Source organism: Balaenoptera acutorostrata, chromosome 5, assembly GCF_949987535.1.
Source record: "Balaenoptera acutorostrata chromosome 5, mBalAcu1.1, whole genome shotgun sequence".
Lineage (NCBI taxonomy): Eukaryota > Metazoa > Chordata > Mammalia > Artiodactyla > Balaenopteridae > Balaenoptera > Balaenoptera acutorostrata.
The window spans coordinates 30,280,099-30,299,213 of record NC_080068.1 but is presented as its reverse complement, the minus strand read 5'-3'; the positions used below and the strand labels follow the sequence as shown (position 1 = coordinate 30,299,213).

At 43.0% G+C, this 19,115-nt stretch overlaps 1 protein-coding gene across 3 annotated transcripts in view; it reads right to left on the bottom strand.

Moving 5' to 3' along the window:
* Window positions 1–19,115, bottom strand: part of ARHGAP10 (Rho GTPase activating protein 10) — a 337,610-nt gene that overhangs the window by 88,747 nt on the left and 229,748 nt on the right. For all 3 annotated transcript variants that reach the window (XR_009008363.1, XM_057546891.1, XM_057546890.1), the window contains one exon: window positions 17,882–18,041. Coding sequence is in view for 2 of the 3 variants with exons in the window: in XM_057546891.1 (XP_057402874.1) it covers window positions 17,882–18,041 (160 nt within the window). In the remaining variant the exon portion in view is untranslated. The remainder of the gene's footprint in view (window positions 1–17,881; window positions 18,042–19,115) is intronic.

Genomic DNA, 19,115 nt, shown 5'->3' with positions numbered 1-19,115 from the left:
TGTTTTCATAATATTTTTCTAGGTATTGGACAATTTTTTTAAATTTCTATTTTGATCCACAAATCATGAAAGTTTTTAAATTTCCAAGTGACCAGAGACTTTTTTTTTTTGCTTCCATAATTATTACTGTTAAAAATTTTCTGGATTTAGAGTAATACGGATCAGAAAAAGTGGTCTGCATTTCTTTTCTGCCTTCTGAAATGTCCGATTTTTCGTTGTGGCCAAAAATAGATACTCAAGGCTTATAAACACTGCTTTATTATTTTTCAAGTTGCTGTAGAAAAATATGAGGCAACCAGATGTGTCCTCCCAGGGGAATTTTGATTTTTCCTCAAAAATCCAATAACTAAACCACACTCTGTCTCTATATGAATAATTCTGAATGACTTAAAATTCAGAATTGATGTTTCCTGCAATTCAGTGAATACTTTGATCAGATTAAGGTCTCACTTTGATTCAGAAAAAAAAACTCTTATTTTTATCATTAAAATTATTTGTATCTATGTACTTGGTTCTGTATCCCCAGGACCACATCTTTCTTGCACTGCGTCATCTTCACCCTCCATGTCGCCTGTTTTCTCTGACTTCTTCCATCTGTCTCTCTCCTTTCATTGAATGGGATCATTTCATCGATGATGATCACATGTTTCTTTAATTTTTGATTCTATTCATTTCCATTCTTAATTTGTTCGTTTTGAAATGTCATTGAAGGTATCAGTCTGTTTTCTTAGCTCAGCATGCGCCTTTAAAAAAAATTCTCATCACTTTATTTCTGAACTCCCATTTTACTGAATATTTAGTTCTCCCAGAGAGATAAATTTTAGTAAGTTCACTTCTCCTCTTCCTTAGATCAGTATTTCTTCCAAAATAGATTCTTCATCTACAGTTTACATTTTTTCCCCTTCTGCTGCAAGATATTCACATAGACTCCACACTGGATATTTTGGGTTGATTTCAATTATACTAATGTTTTAAATGGGTAGCTTTGTGAACACTTTCTATTCACACCACTACACTTCGGGTGACATCTCCTTGAATCCCTTCCCATGTTTTGAATGTCTGTTTCCTTCTTCCATGCACTACGGTTTTGCCTGCCCAGGGTTCTGCAGCCTGAGAGAATAGCGGATTCATCTGCTAGGGCTGCCGCAGCAGAATACCACAGCTAGGTGACTTGAACAACAGAAATCTATTTCTCACAGTTCTGGAGGCTGGAAGCCCAAGATCAAGGTGCCGGCAGGGCTGGTTTCTTCCGAGACCTGTCTCCTTGGCTTGCCTGTATGTGGTTCTTTCTCACTATGTCCTCACGTGGCCTTTCCTCTGCACATGCACATCCTGGGTGTGTCTTCCTTTTCTTACGAGGACAGCAGCCCTATTAGATTAGGGCCCCAGCCTTTTGACATCCTTTAACGTAAATTACCTCCTTAAAGACCTCATCTCCGAATAGAGTCACACTGGAGGCTAGCACTTCGACATATGAATTTTGAGACGATACAATTCCATCATAACCAGTGGTTATGGGGAGAACAAGGACTCAGCCAGGGCCTGTATGCAGTATAGTCTCTGACCTCATCTCTGCAGTTTTGCCAAAATGCCCGTATCTGTGTTCACTCCCTCTGCCTGGGCTGCACACGATTCCTGCAGAGGGCCTGGCCCTTCAGCCCCCACCAGGAGCATCAGTCTTAGGTGGCCAGTTTATCAAACACTTCCTCCTCATTCTCCAGGCAGAAGATGGACCACATAAGAGAGGATGACTTCTAGCTGCTCACACTGAAAGTTATCAGGGTGGCAAACGGCACTCCTTTCCTACTCTCAGCATTCATTCTCCCTGTCTTCCTCTCTTGCAGAAGCTCTTTTCGTCTTGAAGTCTTCTTTCTGACTTTCTGTTTACTGCTGAAGATCATTGACCCTGGAGTGTCTCGGAGACAGAGTGTGATCTGTCACGCCCCACCTACTCTGGCAGAATTGCTGGGTGGCCAGGAGGAGCTGCGACCTCTGTGGAAATTGCACATCTTTACCCGAAGCTGCCCAAACCATCTCCTCCACCTCCCTCCAAAAGGAGGTGTCTGAGGATTGCATGTGCGGCTGCCCCCTACCGTGTCTGTGGAAGGTCAAGTTAGGAGTAAAACAGAGACGGCCCAGGCCAATTTTCGGAAAACTCCATTTGGTGGTCTCTAGGCCTTTTCCTCCATTTGGCTGATACCAAAGGGTTTTCTCCCTTTTTTAACCTATTTTTGGTTTATATTGCAACATTTTGAGATCTGTCTTTACTCTTAAAGATCTGTCTTTACCTTTATGCCATCAGAAAGCATGTGTCTGAGATAATAAATGGACGATAAATAATACTGGTAAATACATAAGTATTTACCAGTAAAAAGTAAATAAGTAAAAAGTAATAAACCATAAGTAAAAAGTAATAAACCGTCACATGCGGAAACCTATAACTTGATGAACTTCACTTCCCCCACTCTGCACATTGTATTAATGGGCCACATGTTTTTATTACGTTATTTCAATACCACCCAAGTTAATTTCACCTAGAACAGGGGTTCCTTAACTGAGGTCTCTTCAGTGTTAGTATATGCCCTAAAGTCATATGCAAATGGCATATATGCATTTGGATTTTTTCAGAAAGTGGGATTGTTACCTTTCAAATTCCCAAATTCAAAGGGGTACAAAGCATAAAAATTGGTTCAGAATCGCTGACCTAGAGTAATGAGCAGGAAAGCTGCCAAGAATGGAAAATTATAAACAATTTACAATAGGTTGGATTCATCTGAATAATAAAGTCAAAAGAATTTTAAGTTACGTGGAATTGGGCTAAAGCCACAGCAGACTTCCAAAAAAGTTCAACTGTGGATGTGTTTGTGGCCCTGGGCATTGTAGGAAGCAATCCTGCAGAAACCATGGAATAAAATGATTATACACATGAAACAATTATCACTCCAAGGACCTTTCTACATCAATCTATCCATAAGTACAGCGGACTCTGAGCTTATTAGCACATTAATCACAAATGACTTAATTCCTTCATTAAATTTTGAAAATGATGACTAATCCTCTTAGTGGTCATTTCCCTCATTTCCGCCTAAAGAGACATGACATTCCAGAGAAACCAAGCGTTTGAAGCCTTCCCTGGAGAAAGAATGTCTCCACTTTTACTTACTGCTGAGGTAGGGGGAAAAAAAATTACCTTAAAAAAAAAAAGCACAGCCTATAAATAAATTCCATTTTCAATACACACAAAAAAGCAAAGTTGATTCAGCAACAAACAAAAGGGAACAGGAGGTAGATATAGAGAATAATAATATACTTGAGATTACGATCCAGATTTTGAGTGAGTTTCTGATGTGCACTGTTTCTTTCTACGAACATAACACAGAATTACTATCATTTACAAAGGATTATAAATCTTCCTCCAAACCTATTAATTCAACCACTTTAGAGGTTTGGTTTGACACCATCTACAGTCTGTAGCCCATGTGCACTTTTGGTAATTAAGAATAAGGAATAATGATGACAAACAACACACCAGCTGTGCAGTGATGAATAACTTTCTCATGCACACAACCAGGCGCTGGCATGCGTGGCTCAAGCGACTATAGAAAGCTCATGACTTTATGAAATCAAATACAGAGATTTCCTTTATGGCTCCCACACATTCCGACAGAGACATACATAAGCACTTTTGTGCACTTTAAATTTGGAGCTATCCATGCAGTAATATTGACTGAAACACTATGCACCATTTAAGCTCAAAAAGAAAAAAAAAAAAATACAGCCTTGTTTTTCTTGGGATGGTTAGAGGGACCACAAGGAACTTTCTAACTGTGTGGCTTCATGGCCTGAAATCCTTTTTGGAACGAGGCAGGCTGTAAATGAATAAAGCAAGCTGTGTGACCTTGGGTTGGTTAATATCAACTCCCCAAGCTTCAGTCTCTTGCCTGAATCTGTACACTGCAGACAAACCCACGCTTCCTACCCTCTCGGCATTAGCTGGTTGATTCCTGGTCTGAACTAGAGCTAGCCAGTCTGGAGCACCAGGGCTCAGGAAGCCCTTAGAGCCGAGCCTCTTCCGAACATTCTAGTCTGCTAAGGAAAAGGAACCTTGCATTTCATAATTACACCCACTCTATCCCCTGCAGGCCTTGCTCACTGCTGCGAATGGAAGGGGTAAACATCTTCTGAAGAAACAACTAAGGTGATTCACCAAGGGATGCCTAGTACGTGAAGTCTTTCCAGGGCAGAAATGGTCTTAACCTGGCTTTGGACAAAGAAAGCGACTAGCTTCTCAGAGGTCCAAACTCAAACACATTATCTTGAGGTCAGGGAACTAGACTTCGGCTGTGTCAGAGTTAGTTGCACTGTTGTCTTTCTCGCTAAATGCTGGACTTCTGGAAAGCAAGACCTGCTTTTTTTTTTTTTTTTTTAATCTTTTGTCCCTGTCCATATACTACAAGGCAAGGAGCAGCTTTTAAAATGTTTGCTAAATGAATAATGAACTGTGTAAAAGAAATGATGCCAGCACTAAATATCAGATCATTTAACTTTTATCATCAATCATTTCAGACATATATATACAAGTAAAAATAATACTATAATGAACTCCTCTGTCCACATCACCTACCTACTTCAGTCACTAACTGATGACCAATCTTAGTTCATCCACATCACCCAGATTATTTTGAAGCAGATTCCAGGCTATGTACTATATATACATATCTTTAGGAAGCTTTAGGTGATTAGGTTTTACTCTACTCTAGAATTCTAGATACTTGTATGTTAGCGTAACAACAAACACACACTTCTGCACCAAGATCAACAGAATTCACCACTACCTGGTCAGGAGAGGACTGAAGTAAAAAATCAACCCTCCCCCTAAATCGCTCTGGATTAGGGGGTACTTTTAGTATGGGTATCATTAAGATATCCACCCCCACCCAAAAAAAAAGGCGAGTTAGGTAATAATTTTTCAAATATCTGCATGAAAAGAAATAATGACCTTGAGAAAGCTCGTGGGAGGAGGAAGACAGTGTTAATACTGGATGGACAGCTCACCTAAGGAATACGGACTAAAGGCTGCAGGGACTTCTCCAAACTTTGTAACAAAAAGGTTTTTTGGAGAAAATTCCAGAAGATTAAATAGAAGAAGGAGCGGATCTGAGGAGGGTCGTTGTCACCCAGATACCACGATGCCCAGGCTGAGACAAGGAGGTGGGTTTTGACCAGATGCAAAGGGGAGGGGGCAGGACAGACACAGTAGCACCTTGATCCTTGAGAGAACGTGGGGCCCCAAAGACAGCACTCAACAGAGCTTAAGGGTGAAAACAGAAACAAAGCTAACAAAACTGATTCCTGCCCTTTGGGGTCACTCTTAAGGAGAAATCAACCAAGTGGAAAGATAAAACAAGGAAGGCTTTTGAGGGACGTTTCATCCTGTGCCAAATTAATCCAGTGACATAAGGCGGCATGGCTTGAAATTTACTTAACCTGTACGGACCACATCCTTCTCGATTCCCATGCTCCTCGGCAAAACTCACCCTGCACTTTTCAACGGTGCTGACAATGGGCACTTCCCTGCTAGAATAAGGAAGCTGCTTCCAAAGCAAAAGAGGAAGGGCTCTGAATCCCAGTGACAGAGAACATCCTTGCAGGAGAAATAGGAACTCACCCTCACCGCTGCCCCTCAAGCTCCTCACCGTGGCAGGTAAAAGATGCCCGGTGTACAGAAAAGAGGAAACAGGGCAGGCCTAGGAAGGCCATCCTTAGAAAACCCTGCTTGCAAAGCTGGTCCCTGGTTGACGTCTGGGAACTTGGCTGATCAACAGTTCTCTAAACTGATATAAAACATTCCCAAAATGCTTAGGAGGGCCCACTGTGCCTCAACCGTCTCCACATAAATGTGCATGTGCGGGTGTGAGGCCGAACACCGGCTTTCCTTCTGGGAGTCTGGAATTCGGTACCCGCTCAGCAAAGGATGCCGATATGACTATCTCCCGACAGGCACTGAGTCTCTAAGGCGCTTCCCTGGACAGACACGTTATACGCTTGTGGCTGCATTTTCGGTGCTGGGGGAAGAGTCCGCTGTGTGTGACCCCTCCGCGGAGGTGAGAGCATAAGGAAAATTCCAGTGATTCCTCCAGACCCCAGCTGTGTCGTCATCGTCTCCTTGGCGTGTCCTCACTACATCACGGTGATAAACCTAAGCTGTGAGTACAAGCACACGCTGAGTCCCGTGAGTCCTTCCAGCAAATCCCGGGACACAGGGGTGGTCTTGAGGACCCCGGACACACCCAAGGAGGCAGGCACTAGACTTAATGGGAAGACCTCGATTTGGAGGACCCTCGGTGGCAGCCTGCTTCATCAAGCAGTCACTGTACCCACTCTGACTTTTAGCTCCAGTGGAAATCGGAGGATGAATGCAAGTCTAGGAGAAAGAGAACAATTACGCCCCACGGTCCATGAGCTAAGACCGTCAACCCTTCGTTTAGCCATTTGGCAGTTGGGTAGGACGTCCGTGTTTGCCATTCTAAAGGCAGTTGGGTAGGACGTCTGCCTAATATTCATTAGGCAGTTGAATATTCTTTAACCAGTGGCATAGGACGTCAGTGTTTGCTATTCTAAAGACGCAGCAGCTGAGACACTAGCACACGGTCAATTATCACTGACTAAATGCAGCAGTGGGGTTTCAAAACGGGTTTAACTTCAGGGAAATGCGACAGAATTCAAATGAGATAACGAGGCTGCTCTAGGAAGACCTGACCTGGACAGAGGGGCCTTCTTCAATCTGCCCCTGAGCTGATTTCCACCCTCTGCCCCCTGTGGCAGAAGTCTGAACACCAGCACATCTCAAAATAATGCAAAGGGGCTGCCTTTTGCTATTTAAGCACAATGCCTTTCAGTGGGGACTCATACTGTCTACGGCCCAGCCAAGCAATCAATATTTCCATGAAAGGTTTCCTTGGTGGCTGGCCCCAAGTGGGGAACATACGAAATAAAGTATGCATCCTCTGGGGTGAAGTGACAGAGTAGCACTGACATATACACACTACCAAATGTAAAATGGATGGCCAGTGGGAACCTGCTGCAAAGCACAGGGAGAGCAGCTCGATGTTTTGTGACCACCTAGAGGGGTGGGATAGGGAGGAGATATGGGGATATATGTATACATATAGCTGATTCACTTTGTTATACAGCAGAAACTAACACAACATTGTAAAGCAATTACACTCCAATAAAGATATTTAAAAAAATAAATAAAGTATGAATCCTTACCTGACCCCCGCCCAGTTCTTCAGCAGAAGTGTGGAAAATAAGTCACCAGCAAAAGACAAGAAAAGTCGAGCCTGAAGAAATGCTCTGGACCCTAACTCCTCATGGATCGTCCTGCAGCTCTTGGTTTCCCTATGGTTCTAGGTTCTTGGCCTGGGAGTCCCCCAAATTCCTAAAATTGTATATACTTTTTTTGTGTATATATACTATACTGCTTTCTGGGAACAGGACCCAAAGCTTTCTTTAAATTTTCAAAGTGGGTCTTAATGTAATGAGGCTTCAAAACTACTGCTCTTGATAGAGGAAAAGGATGTCGGATGCATGAGTGGACTTTAGAATGCCAACTGACTGACTGAACAGCAGACCAGAGGCCCATCCTGCCAGGAGATGTATACGAACACAGTGGGGGGTGAAATGGGTACAATACTGGAGACCAAGCATTAGGAAAACAATACCTGGCAAAAAAAGAAATGATATGAGAATTGAGAAGAAAGTCACTTCTGGTTTCAACCTTGGTCCAAGAGGAGAAAACTGAAGAAGAAAGTTAAAGAAGGTCTAATCATATAATTATGGGAACCGACCAACAAGTTAAGATTTGGGTGACCTCAAAGTACCAGTTTCTACCTAAAACTACATCGACCAGACCCACTTGCTCTGTTTTCATAAGGACTGGGTGCAAGGAGCAGCTGACCTCAAGGACATACAGGGGCTACCTGAAGTCACCGAAACATAAACTGAGCCAAAGTCAAAGCTAATGAATAAACTACCTGTGAATTTATCAAACTGGCAGGAACCTTGCACTGTGTATTTTCTCACACTATCCAAAGACGACTTGGTTGCAACCAAAACGTTACGAAGCTGACATAATTAAACAGGGATTTATTAAAAGGAGTAGCAGAAAGCAGAAAGAGCTGGAACTCAACACTTGCCTGAATTAGGAGCTTGAGGCCATCAAGAGTCAACCAACAAGTCTCCACTTCTCGCCTCTGCTTCCCTCTTGTGATCAGCTGCCCGATCCTTCCCAGAGCACTGCTTCCTCCACTTGGTACTGGACCCATCACAGGGGTTCTTCAGCCCCAAGCCCCAAAGCCACCTCACAGTAACGGGCTGCGTTTCCCCACATCCCAACTCCAAATCTCTAGAAGACAGAATCTCACTCAGCCCAGATCCCAGTGTGTCTGTCTGCTCTTCTGCATGCAGCTGGCCTAAATCAGCAGACCTAAATCAGAGCGGCACCAAGTCACACAAATGTGCTGGAGGGGTATATCTCCACAGCAAACAGTTGGGGGCTGGGCTGTCCACTAGGACATATCTGTACTAAATGACTTACAGGACACTACAGATGAGGGGGGACAGTCTAGAAAAATACCCTTTTCCCAGCCCTGCCTACAAAGCAGCAGGAGATCTTTCCAGGAGAAAGAAGGAGGAAAAAAAAACTTTTCTCTGCAAGTATCCTAGTCTGATGCAAATGGCTCTATTACCATGGTATAGGCTTCAACAATACACATACTATATAATACAAACTTATCATTTTTAATTCTAAAGGTTTTGCTAAAAACATGTAGCTTATTCTCAATACTCTGGTTTATAGTTTTAAAAAATCAGTTCTTTACATATTATTGAACTGATACTCCATATTTATGTTTTCCCACTTATACTATTTGGTGTAATTTTAGATATCTGAAAATATATGTAAGACGTCAAAATATTGTTTCTAGTGATGTCGTTCAATCTACATATATTCCAGATCTGCTGTTCCTGAGCATCAGAATACTGCAGCCCTGCCCATCAGACAGTGACCCTGAACACCAAGCCTTCCACTGAAAGCCATTTAGAATGCAAGGAGCAGCCGTAGAGTGGAAGGCTTGACAGCTCCAGCCCCTGGGCCACACAGTCCTGGGTTCCAATCCCAGCGTCGCCATTTCCCAGCTCTGTGACCGTGGGCGAATTTCACCCTAAGCCCCATTTTCCAAATTGTAAAATAAGTATGATAACGTCTACCTGAGACGTGAGACATATAGAGTCGCTGAGCAGGTAGTAAACGAGATCATGGTGTAGAATACAGTGTGAGCACTTGATAAGCATCAGGCAGACTGTCATCCTATATTAATGATGCTGATGGTGATGAGGAGGAGGAGGAGGATCACCAGGCCTGAGCTAGAGCTTTCATCAAGGGTGAGGCTGAGAGGCCTTGACCCTGCCTGCCGAGCCTAGAAAGAATGCATCTCAGAAGTTGGCTGTATGTCACAGGAAAGCCATCCGAGTGGGCGGCGGGAAGAAGGCCAGGTGAAAGGAGTTTGCTTTCCCGTCCTCACCCACTGGGTGTAACAGTCATTTACATAACAATCATCCTGGTTCTCTCAAAATACAAACAAGTCAGCGCTGAAAAGAAATAAGCTACCAAGCCATGAAAGGACGTGGGGGAACCTTAGATGCACAGTACTCAGTGAAAGAAGCCAATGTGAAAAGGCTCACACTGTATGAGTCCAGCTATATGACACCGGGAAAAGGCAACACTGTAAAGACAGTAAAAAGATCAGTGATGGCCAGGCTGGGGGGTGGGGAGGGCATGGGTGGGAGGAGATGAACAGACTGACCACAGGATTTTCAGAACCGTGAAAACACACTGACGATCGTGATGAACACGTGTCATAACGCATTTGGCCTGACCCAAGAAGGTACAACACCAAGAGCGAACCCTAAGTAAACTCTGGTGACAATAACGTGCCAGGGTGGGTCCCGCGGCTGTAACAAATGGAGGAGGCTCTGCATGCGTGGGCGCGAGGGGGCTGGTACTGGAAATCTTTGTACCTTCCTCTCAATTCTGTTATAAATCTAAAACTGTTCTAAAAAATACAAAGTCTTTTGAAAAACACAAATAAGTCATTACAGTTGTTTGATATGAAATGTGCATATTTATATGAAATGTGCATATTTACACACACATTATCGGACAGCTACAGTGTAGATGTCAGGAGTGGGCTTTGGAGGCAGACAGACGGAGTTCAAACCCCAGCTTGGCCACTTGAGCAATTCACTGAGCCTCGTTTTCCTCATCTGTAAAACAGCTCATGTCATCCTCACCACAGGTCTCTGCTGGATAGGTACTTCAGCTTTTCCTCTTTCACAGATGAGGAATCTGATGATGAGGTTAAGTGGGGGGCCCGGGTCACCAACGTCACACAACTTGGTGGAGCTGAGATTCCAACCCAAGGAATTCTACTCTCGAGCCGGCTCTGCTACATTCTGTGACACTGTCTGCAGATCATTTCAATAAAATGTCATATAAGGAGCGGAGCCTGGGTACCAGCACGTAATCATCCCTCTGCTGGCTACTGCAATTATTACTGCTCTCAACTTTGTCTTGAGAGAGAGGGAAGAGACAGCTCTGAAAGCCGGTTTCTTTATTTTACAAAGAAAAGTTAAAACGGGGCGCTTTGTCCATGCAAAAGCCAAGCCCATAAGCACCCCACACTCTGCTGTCCCCTAAGGAAAGTCAAGGTTGCTTCTCTAGGGCCCACCCACACAAACCACACCACGCCCGCCCCTCACGCTTACATCCTTATATTCCCTTCCAAGTACTCTGGGTATTGCTGGGAATATAAACAACACAAAAGGGAGGTGAGGAAAAGGATCAGATGCCTCCTCACCACTGTGAATTCTACCAACACTGATTCAGTGTCAAGTGCCAAGCGCTGAGACAAGCTTGCAGGACCTGTCTTTGCAGCTCTGCGTCTCCAAGGTCTCTGGCCGAGACTTTCAGAGTGGGCCAGACCTCAGCCATCTGCCATCTCCAACTCCTCAGACCCATCTCTACTAGGAACACAGTCTCATTATTACAAATATTATGGAGTTCTGCCTTCTGTTGAATCAAACACTCACCTCCCAGCAAGTTCTGCTCACTTGGACCGAGTATGCTTTCTTAGACAACAGAGAATAAACCTCCCCGCCCCGCTTTCTACACCGTAGCTCTTCGATCTTCCTGAGACAGTCCCAGTGCCTTGTCTCTACTGGACATGAAAATGTTACAGAATTCGCTTGCATCAAACCACTCTAGTCCCGTGGAAAAATATTATCTACCATCTCCAGAGCTACAGCACAGCACACAGCAGAGACATCCCATGCCGCCGCTAAATGAAAAGAGCAGAAGACAATGTCATTATTATTTTCCAACTCTCCTTAAAGGAAGGAGAAAGACAAAGTTTTCTGTGCTTTTAAAGCTTCTTTCTAAACACACCAGAAAATGCACAGCCCTGTTGAGAAAAAAAAAAAAAAAATGTAACAGTAAAGTACGTTTTCATGGTTATGCCAAGGAGGACAACATTTATGAAAACTGCAAGGAGAAAAGAAAAAAAAAAAAAAACCTTTGAAAATTTGTCAAGTATTCTTGCTGCAGGATTTGACCTCTAGGCTGAGTGGTCATGACTCAGGCAGACACCACCTTTTAGAAACTTCGGAGTTTTATTGTTGTTGCTGGTGCTTAAGACATTTCTTCTCCTGTCCCATGAAAACTGCTGCTGCCTAGCAACCCAGCGCCAGCAAAGCTCAATCGAGATGCAGTTCAGGCTGGATTCTTTTTTAAAAAGAATTCTTTTCCCCATTAAATGACAAGCATGCCCTAAGACTGGAAGGTTCCTCGTGCTCAGTGAAAAATGGTTTGCATGCTACTCGCTTGGGCCTCACTGGCGTTAAAGGAGGACAGAGATCAACCCGCAGGAGAGAGCCAGGCTGGGTGTGGTTTCTGAAGCTTCAGGAATGGAGGAACGGGCTGCCCTATACCCAGAAACAGACCACAGGTGGACTGCAGGTGGGGCTGAACAGGGAATCCATCCCACCATGAACCTGGGAGCGGAGACACGTTCTTCTAGCTTTTGGCAAAGACAGGAGGATGCAGGTCAGAAAGTCAGTCCCAAGGTCAACAAAAGTGATGCACTGCACCACTGGATACCCTTGTCCATGTGCATGTAATTTAATATTCTGGGGATTACGCTGGACACCTGAGGGGAAATGTACACGTCCTTCTCACCCTTACTGTTTCTAGGCTCCTCTATGACTGGAGGACACAGCCTATTCAAGAACTCTGCAACCTATGTTACAAAGATGGATAAAGCACAGTCTACTGAAGAAACTCGTGAACAAGAACGTGGTCAGCCTTTTCCAACAAAGCGTGACCATCCTGAACGGCCTCCGTTTTCTCACCAGGAAAAACGAGACAGACTGACACAGAGCTCACTTCAAAGGTGAATGTGCTTCTTTGAGCAAACTTATAGGAATCCTCACCAAGGAAAAGTTTTATGTAAACAAACTCTTAGCACCTTGTGGTCCACAGAAACTGTACTACATAAAGGGTAATACTAGGAAAAAAAAAAAAACTTCATAACCTACTGACCCTCAGAGAATCAGTGACCATGAGAGCAACCTATCACACTGAAAATCCAATGAAAATCCTTAACAAGATAAATATAACCTGGATTATAACTATATTATTGCATGTATTTTGTAAAGTAATTTGGTTGAGAGCAACATTATGTACCTTACTTTACATAAACTGCCAGTTTAAACATTAACATAAAACAAGGCAGATATGAAAAGAGAACCACCTGATAATGGGTTTCTTTTTTTTTTTTTTTTGATGATTCTCAAAGGCTCTTCTGAATCTTCAAGGGCCCTGGGGGACTGAGGCAGGGCAGAGAAAAGGCAGGAGTCACATTGTAAATATATATTTCTTTTATGACATTAAAAATGTATAAAATAGCAGAATAGGCTCAATTTAAACAGATCCTGTAACTCGACAGGGTTCTTTACACACCTGTTTAACAAAGTTCCTCTGAAGACGGCCCCCACCCCAGCTGTGAGCTAACAGGTGATCAGAATATGAGAAGAATGAGCAAGCCGTGGACAACGCAGGTGTACGGGTCCTCCATCATCCTTCCTTTCCCCGTCACGTCTGCTCTGACTTTTCCTCCCATCTGTTCTTCTGTCACATGGGCAAAACTGGAAGTAGATCCAGACTTATTATCATCCATTCCTGAACACTCACACGTTTAAGGTCTTACAAGTTGCTCTCAACAGACATCTCACGCCTTCCACTCGTCCTCATACTTGCCCATCTCCTGACAGCAACTGGCATCACTGACAACACCCCTTGAACACCCTGACACTGAACTCGTCTGGGCTTCTTCTGGCTCCTCTTTTATCACTAAGAGTAAAATCTCATTATTTCTCAAAGATATTGTTCTTCTCTTCTCTGAGTAATGACAAGCAAAGGCTTTGGGGTCGAACAACCCTTAGTGCAAACCCAGGCATTGCCACTCGCTAGCTGTGTGGCCGTGAGCACAGGATCTTGCGCCCTTCGGTTTTTCTCATATGCATAGAGGGATAAGATATGTAATATGAATTCTGTACACGTATAAGGACACCATTACATATATATACGCAATGGGCATTACACACACACACACAGGTCATATGAGATAAACACCGTATATAACAGACGCACCAATGAATTCTTTCTCACATCTATCTCATGTCTTTACACCATATGGTACACTTTCTCCCACTAAATTCTCTCCCCAGGTTGAGCCCCACATCTCCAACTGTCTGCTGGGCTTATCTTTCTGGATATCCAGACAACAACTAAAATTCTGCATGTTATAAACGGAACTCATCTTCTGCCCCAAACCCATTTTTTCCCTCCTTCCATTAATAACACCAATATTCTCCCAGGATGGAATATTCAGCATCATTTATAACACCTTCTTCTGAGATACAAATCCAGTGCCTGGATTGTGTCTATCCCGCCTCACAAACCGATGCTCTCCACCTGTAACTCACCATTCTCACGACCATGCCATGGGACCTCTCACCTGGTCTTTTATTCCTCTACTTTCTACTGCCAACCCTGCTGCCAGATTAAGCACATGAGGCTTAATCTTAAAAACCACGAGAGGCCCTGATACCTCTAAAATTAGATCCAAAGTCCTAAGGTGGCCTCTCAACCTCCCCACACCTGGCCCAGATCTCTTTCCAATCTCATCTCGTACCACTCGCCCCCGTTCCAACAGGAGCCTCTTGTTCCCAGAACACACACCTGCTGTTTCTCTGATGACATGATGCCCCACACCTGAAGTGTCCCCTTAAAACACCTCCACCTGTTCAAACTCCATTCTAAAACCTACTCAAATCACCTCTTCAGGAAACTTTCCAGATTCCCCACAGTTGGACATAAACTCTCCTCGGAAATCTCGGCAGCTTTCTCTCTATCTGTCTGAGAGCAATTACTCTCCACCATTTCTTCTTTTCCCTGCAGGACTGTCTTCACTTCTCCCAAATCTCACACCATGTCTGACTCAGAGCAGGCACTCATGACAGATGTACTGAATTAATCCATAACAAGTACAGTCTGTCCTCCGTGGGTTCCCCATTAGCGGATGTAATCAACAGCAGATCGAAAATATTTGGAAAAAAAGGTTCCAGAAAGTTCCAAAAAGCAGAACTTGCATTTGCTGCACGCTGGCAACTACTTACATAGCATTTACATTGTATCAGGTATTATAAGTAATCTAGAGATGACTTAAAGTATATGGGAGAATGTGCATAGGTTATCTGTAAATACTCTGCCATTTTATATAAAGGACTTGAGCATCCGTGGATTTTGGTATCTGCAGGGGGTCCTGGAACCAATCCCCCCCAGCTACTGAGGGACAACTGTATACTTTAAGAACAAAACATATGCAGAACTCACACATTTTGAGGCACAACCCCAATTTGAAAATCCTTGGGAATTTCACAGTACCCTTTCTACCTGGGAAATGCAATTTTCTGGTTTGCAAGGGAAGAAAGACCTTGATAATTTTTTTGGCCCGCGAACACTTCTTTTAAAACAAAATCTTAATGTACTGAGTGGAAATGAAGCCAAAACATATGGATTAAGTTTCCTATAAAGTACATATGGATTTTATGAAAACAACAAAGAGGCTTGGATAAAATGTGATCTCCAAAGCAGATTAACCAAGGGTCTTTTTCTAACTCCAAAATTAATCTGTAGCTTTCTTGCTTTAATTATAGGTTGAAAGTTCCCTTTTCTGACTTAGTGACTTTCCTAGTCAGAGTTAACATTTTTCACATTCCTAGGGAAGAAAAATAAGTAACTGAGGAAAAGAAAACATTTTCCTTCTACTGTCATTACCCGCCCCCCATTCCTTCTCCTTCAGAGACACCACCTAGGCCGTTTCATTTCATTGCTAGTTTCCCCTCCTTTTTTGAATTATAATTTTTTTTTCCTTCCTCACGAGACTATTCTTTTTAACATTTGCTATCCTTCCTCCCTCTCTCTTTTTCCCTTTGTTCTCAAACATTAAGAGGAACCGTATCTCTCCCTCACTACATTCAAGTCAAACATCAGCTCCTTTGGGTGGTGTATGTGGATCCGTTGTCAAGAAAACGTTTGGCTCAGCTGGGGCCAGACATCCCTGTGAAGTGTTTCTACGCAATCACCCTTGTTAGCAGAAATACTCTTCCTCATAGCAGAGCCTGGACTCCGAAGTGAAGTCCACTTTAGCAGGAACGAAGAGCTGGGAGTGAAAGTGGACAAGGGTGAAATCAAAGGGGGGAAAAAAGAGGTAATAGGGATAGTAAGTTCTCAAAAATGTTCACTAATCCAAGCTAACTGCCCCGACCCAACCCCAAGCAACCCTCTGCTTCCAAAGCTAAACTCACACACTCAATGAAGAATCTGAAAGTCGATATCTCACCTCCTCTTGGTAGGAAACCTCAGGACTTCAATCAGTATTGGTTGTGCGTTCACAGCACTATCTAGACTGGCCACCGAAAGGGAGAGAGGGAGAACCGAAAGCCCTCTACTTCATTCTATAAAGCTCCATCTCCGAGAGTGGGTCCAGTTCCATCTGCTGTTAACTATTATAATTGGCTCGCCAATGCCACTTGGAATTCCTGTAAGATTGGTTAACAAGGTGAAAGCAGCCCTCTCTATTTCCCAGCAGAAAAAAATCGTGTACTTATCTTCCCAGCTTCAAATAAGAGAAGAAAATAGGAAGCTACGGCATTAGATGGAGAGCCTTTTATCCAAGAGCAAGACCCAGAACCAGTATTTTCACAAATAAATTGGATAAAAGTTCTCTTAATTTGGATTTAATCTAATGATAGCTGCGCTCCTAAACATTGTCTCGAAGCTTATAGTCTAATCATTTCTTTTTCTCAAAATGAATAGTAGCCATCGTGCCCTGAAGCTGTCTGGATAGTTCACCATACACATTAATGACAGTTTGACGGGGCCATAAAAGGAGGCATAAATGCACCGCTAGCTACCAAAAAACAAAACCAAAAACCCCACCAATGTCTGACACCCACAAAACAAACCGCTTTTACCATACTGGTAAAGCAAATCTCTAACCAGGTTTCAAGCCTAGCTTTTCAGTGGGAACCGATATTTGCACCAGCTAGAATTGCTCTAGCCAACAGCAAACGCAACAAGAATCCAAGAAGTGTTCTCGCAACACTTGTGCAAAGGGACCACACCTCTCTTCATCTGTCTCTTTCCCACTCCCCTGACCCCCAGAAATTTCACTGAATCCATTAATTCACCAAATAAATACTAACCAAGCGCCTAAGGAATACCAGGTATTATTCTAAATGTGCAAAAAGATCTTTGCCCTCAAAGATCTAGAAGAAAGAAATAGATAACAACTAGAAAAATAAGGCAATCGCATAATATGTTAGACAGGGATGTGTGCTGTGGGACACAAGTCCCGAAACAGGGCTCAACCCCCTAGATCGTGACCCGCTTTCCATCAGGAACTGTAATGTTCATCTTCACCTCCCAGCACCTAATACATGCTTGGCATATAACGCAATCTCAATATTTTAGAAAATTTATAAACAATTAAAGTTGTTGACCAAGCATTTTAACAGTTTTCCAATTCCCTATCTTAAAACTGAGGAAAGTTATTAGCAAGGTCCTGATCTATATGAACAGAATAAAGGGGGGAAAAAATCTAAAAGTTCCTGAAAGAGTCTATTGTATTTTGAAAAATCATGTATTCCCTTGAATACAGAGAAACGAACAACAGGATATGTTACCTAAGAGAGTATTCATTTTAAACCAGAGATTCTCAACCTGGAGGCCCCGGGTTTGAGGATGTTGTGTATGAATCCCCGGAAACTGTTAGCACAATTGCAGGGAGAGGGACAGCTGTGTGTGTTTTTCTGGGGAGAGTGTGATACAGATTGACAAAAAATGTTTTCCCTGTGTTACAGTAAACAGAATTTGAGTGAGAAATCCAAGGATAGGAACAAAGGCAGCAAAAAACATAAACAGTCCACAATGACACTGCCATACTCCTTTGCATCTGGATTAAACGTTGCTTCCTTAAACCAGTGAGATAACAGAAGACCGGGTAAGCTTCAGATTTGTGGAACTCCATCCAAAGACAGAAGCTCCATGAGGACTTCTCAGAACCAGGCTCACCATCATGATAATAAAATCATTAAATAAAAAGAGAGAGGAGGGAAATCTAAGAGGACAGTTGTACCTCACACAGGGACGAGCCCGAAACAGGAAATCCCTTCTGGAAAAAAAAAAAAGCACTTTTACCTTTTCATGGTTTTCAATTAAAATTTCCACGACAATATTCTGAAACTTCAAATCCATGATGGCAGCAACAGTTTCTTCCTGTGGCCTCATCAGAGTTGGTCCAAACACCACTCCTAAATTTGCCACGGTCATGAGGTTCTGCTTGGAGTGATTTGAAACACTAACAAGATGAGGGGGGGAAGAAAGGTCTCTGGTTAAAAGAAGGGGCAATAACTGTGGCATGTAGAGTATTTTGCAACTCTGTATTTCCCTAAAAACAAGGGGGCAGACTCAACTGTCCTCCACGTCTGCCACTGAGATCACTGCATCTGGCAAGGCCCCATGTGATGGGGTCCCTGACTACCTCCCTACTTCCCTTTCTTTGATGCTCTGCTTAACCACAGCATCTTTCTTGATAATTCTATGCATATGCTAAGCTTGTGTCTCTGAACGCCTTCATTTACTGTTCCTTTCTACTTAGAACATTGCTTCTTTCCCCAGGTCATTACACCCTCGCTTCCAGGGACTACTAGACCACATGGCACCATTGTAAGAATCACCTTCACAAGCACACAGAGCTTGATCAGAACACCCACACTCATCCCTCTGGCCCAGTACCATTGTGCAGTGAACAACCTGGACAACTGTTCTCAGCAGCCCTGCAACCTAATTCAGGTCTCAACTCAAAAGGTTTCATCCTCAGAAACGAAGTTCCATAACAACCCACTTTATAGGCCAACACCCAACATATATTCTTTATCCCTCACTCTACTTGGTCTTTTTACCATTTATCACCTGAAATTATTTTATATTTTTATTTTTAATGTTTATCATCTTTTCCATCTTAGAAAGAAGGGACTTCATGAAAGTAGGGACTTTGTCTATCTTGTTCAACTATGTATCTTTGTATCAGCTAGCACCTTAAGAATGTTGTAAAGCAATTATACTCCAATAAAGATGTTTAAAAAAAAAAAAAAGAAGGCATTCAACCAATATTTGCTGACCAAATGAATGAACAGCTTTACTAGCAGTAGGACCCTTGGGAACTCATAATATCCTCTGGTCTTCAGTTTCTTTTTCATGTGAAATATGGGTTGTAAAACATAGCATTCCTCAGTTTCCTCTCACCTCTAAAATTTTTCAATTACAGTGATCTAGGAGTCCTTTATATATGAAGAAAGAGCTAATTTTTCCACTGAATTATTAGATTTTGCTTGCTTTGCAAAGAGGGAGTGAAAGGAATAAACTGGATCCT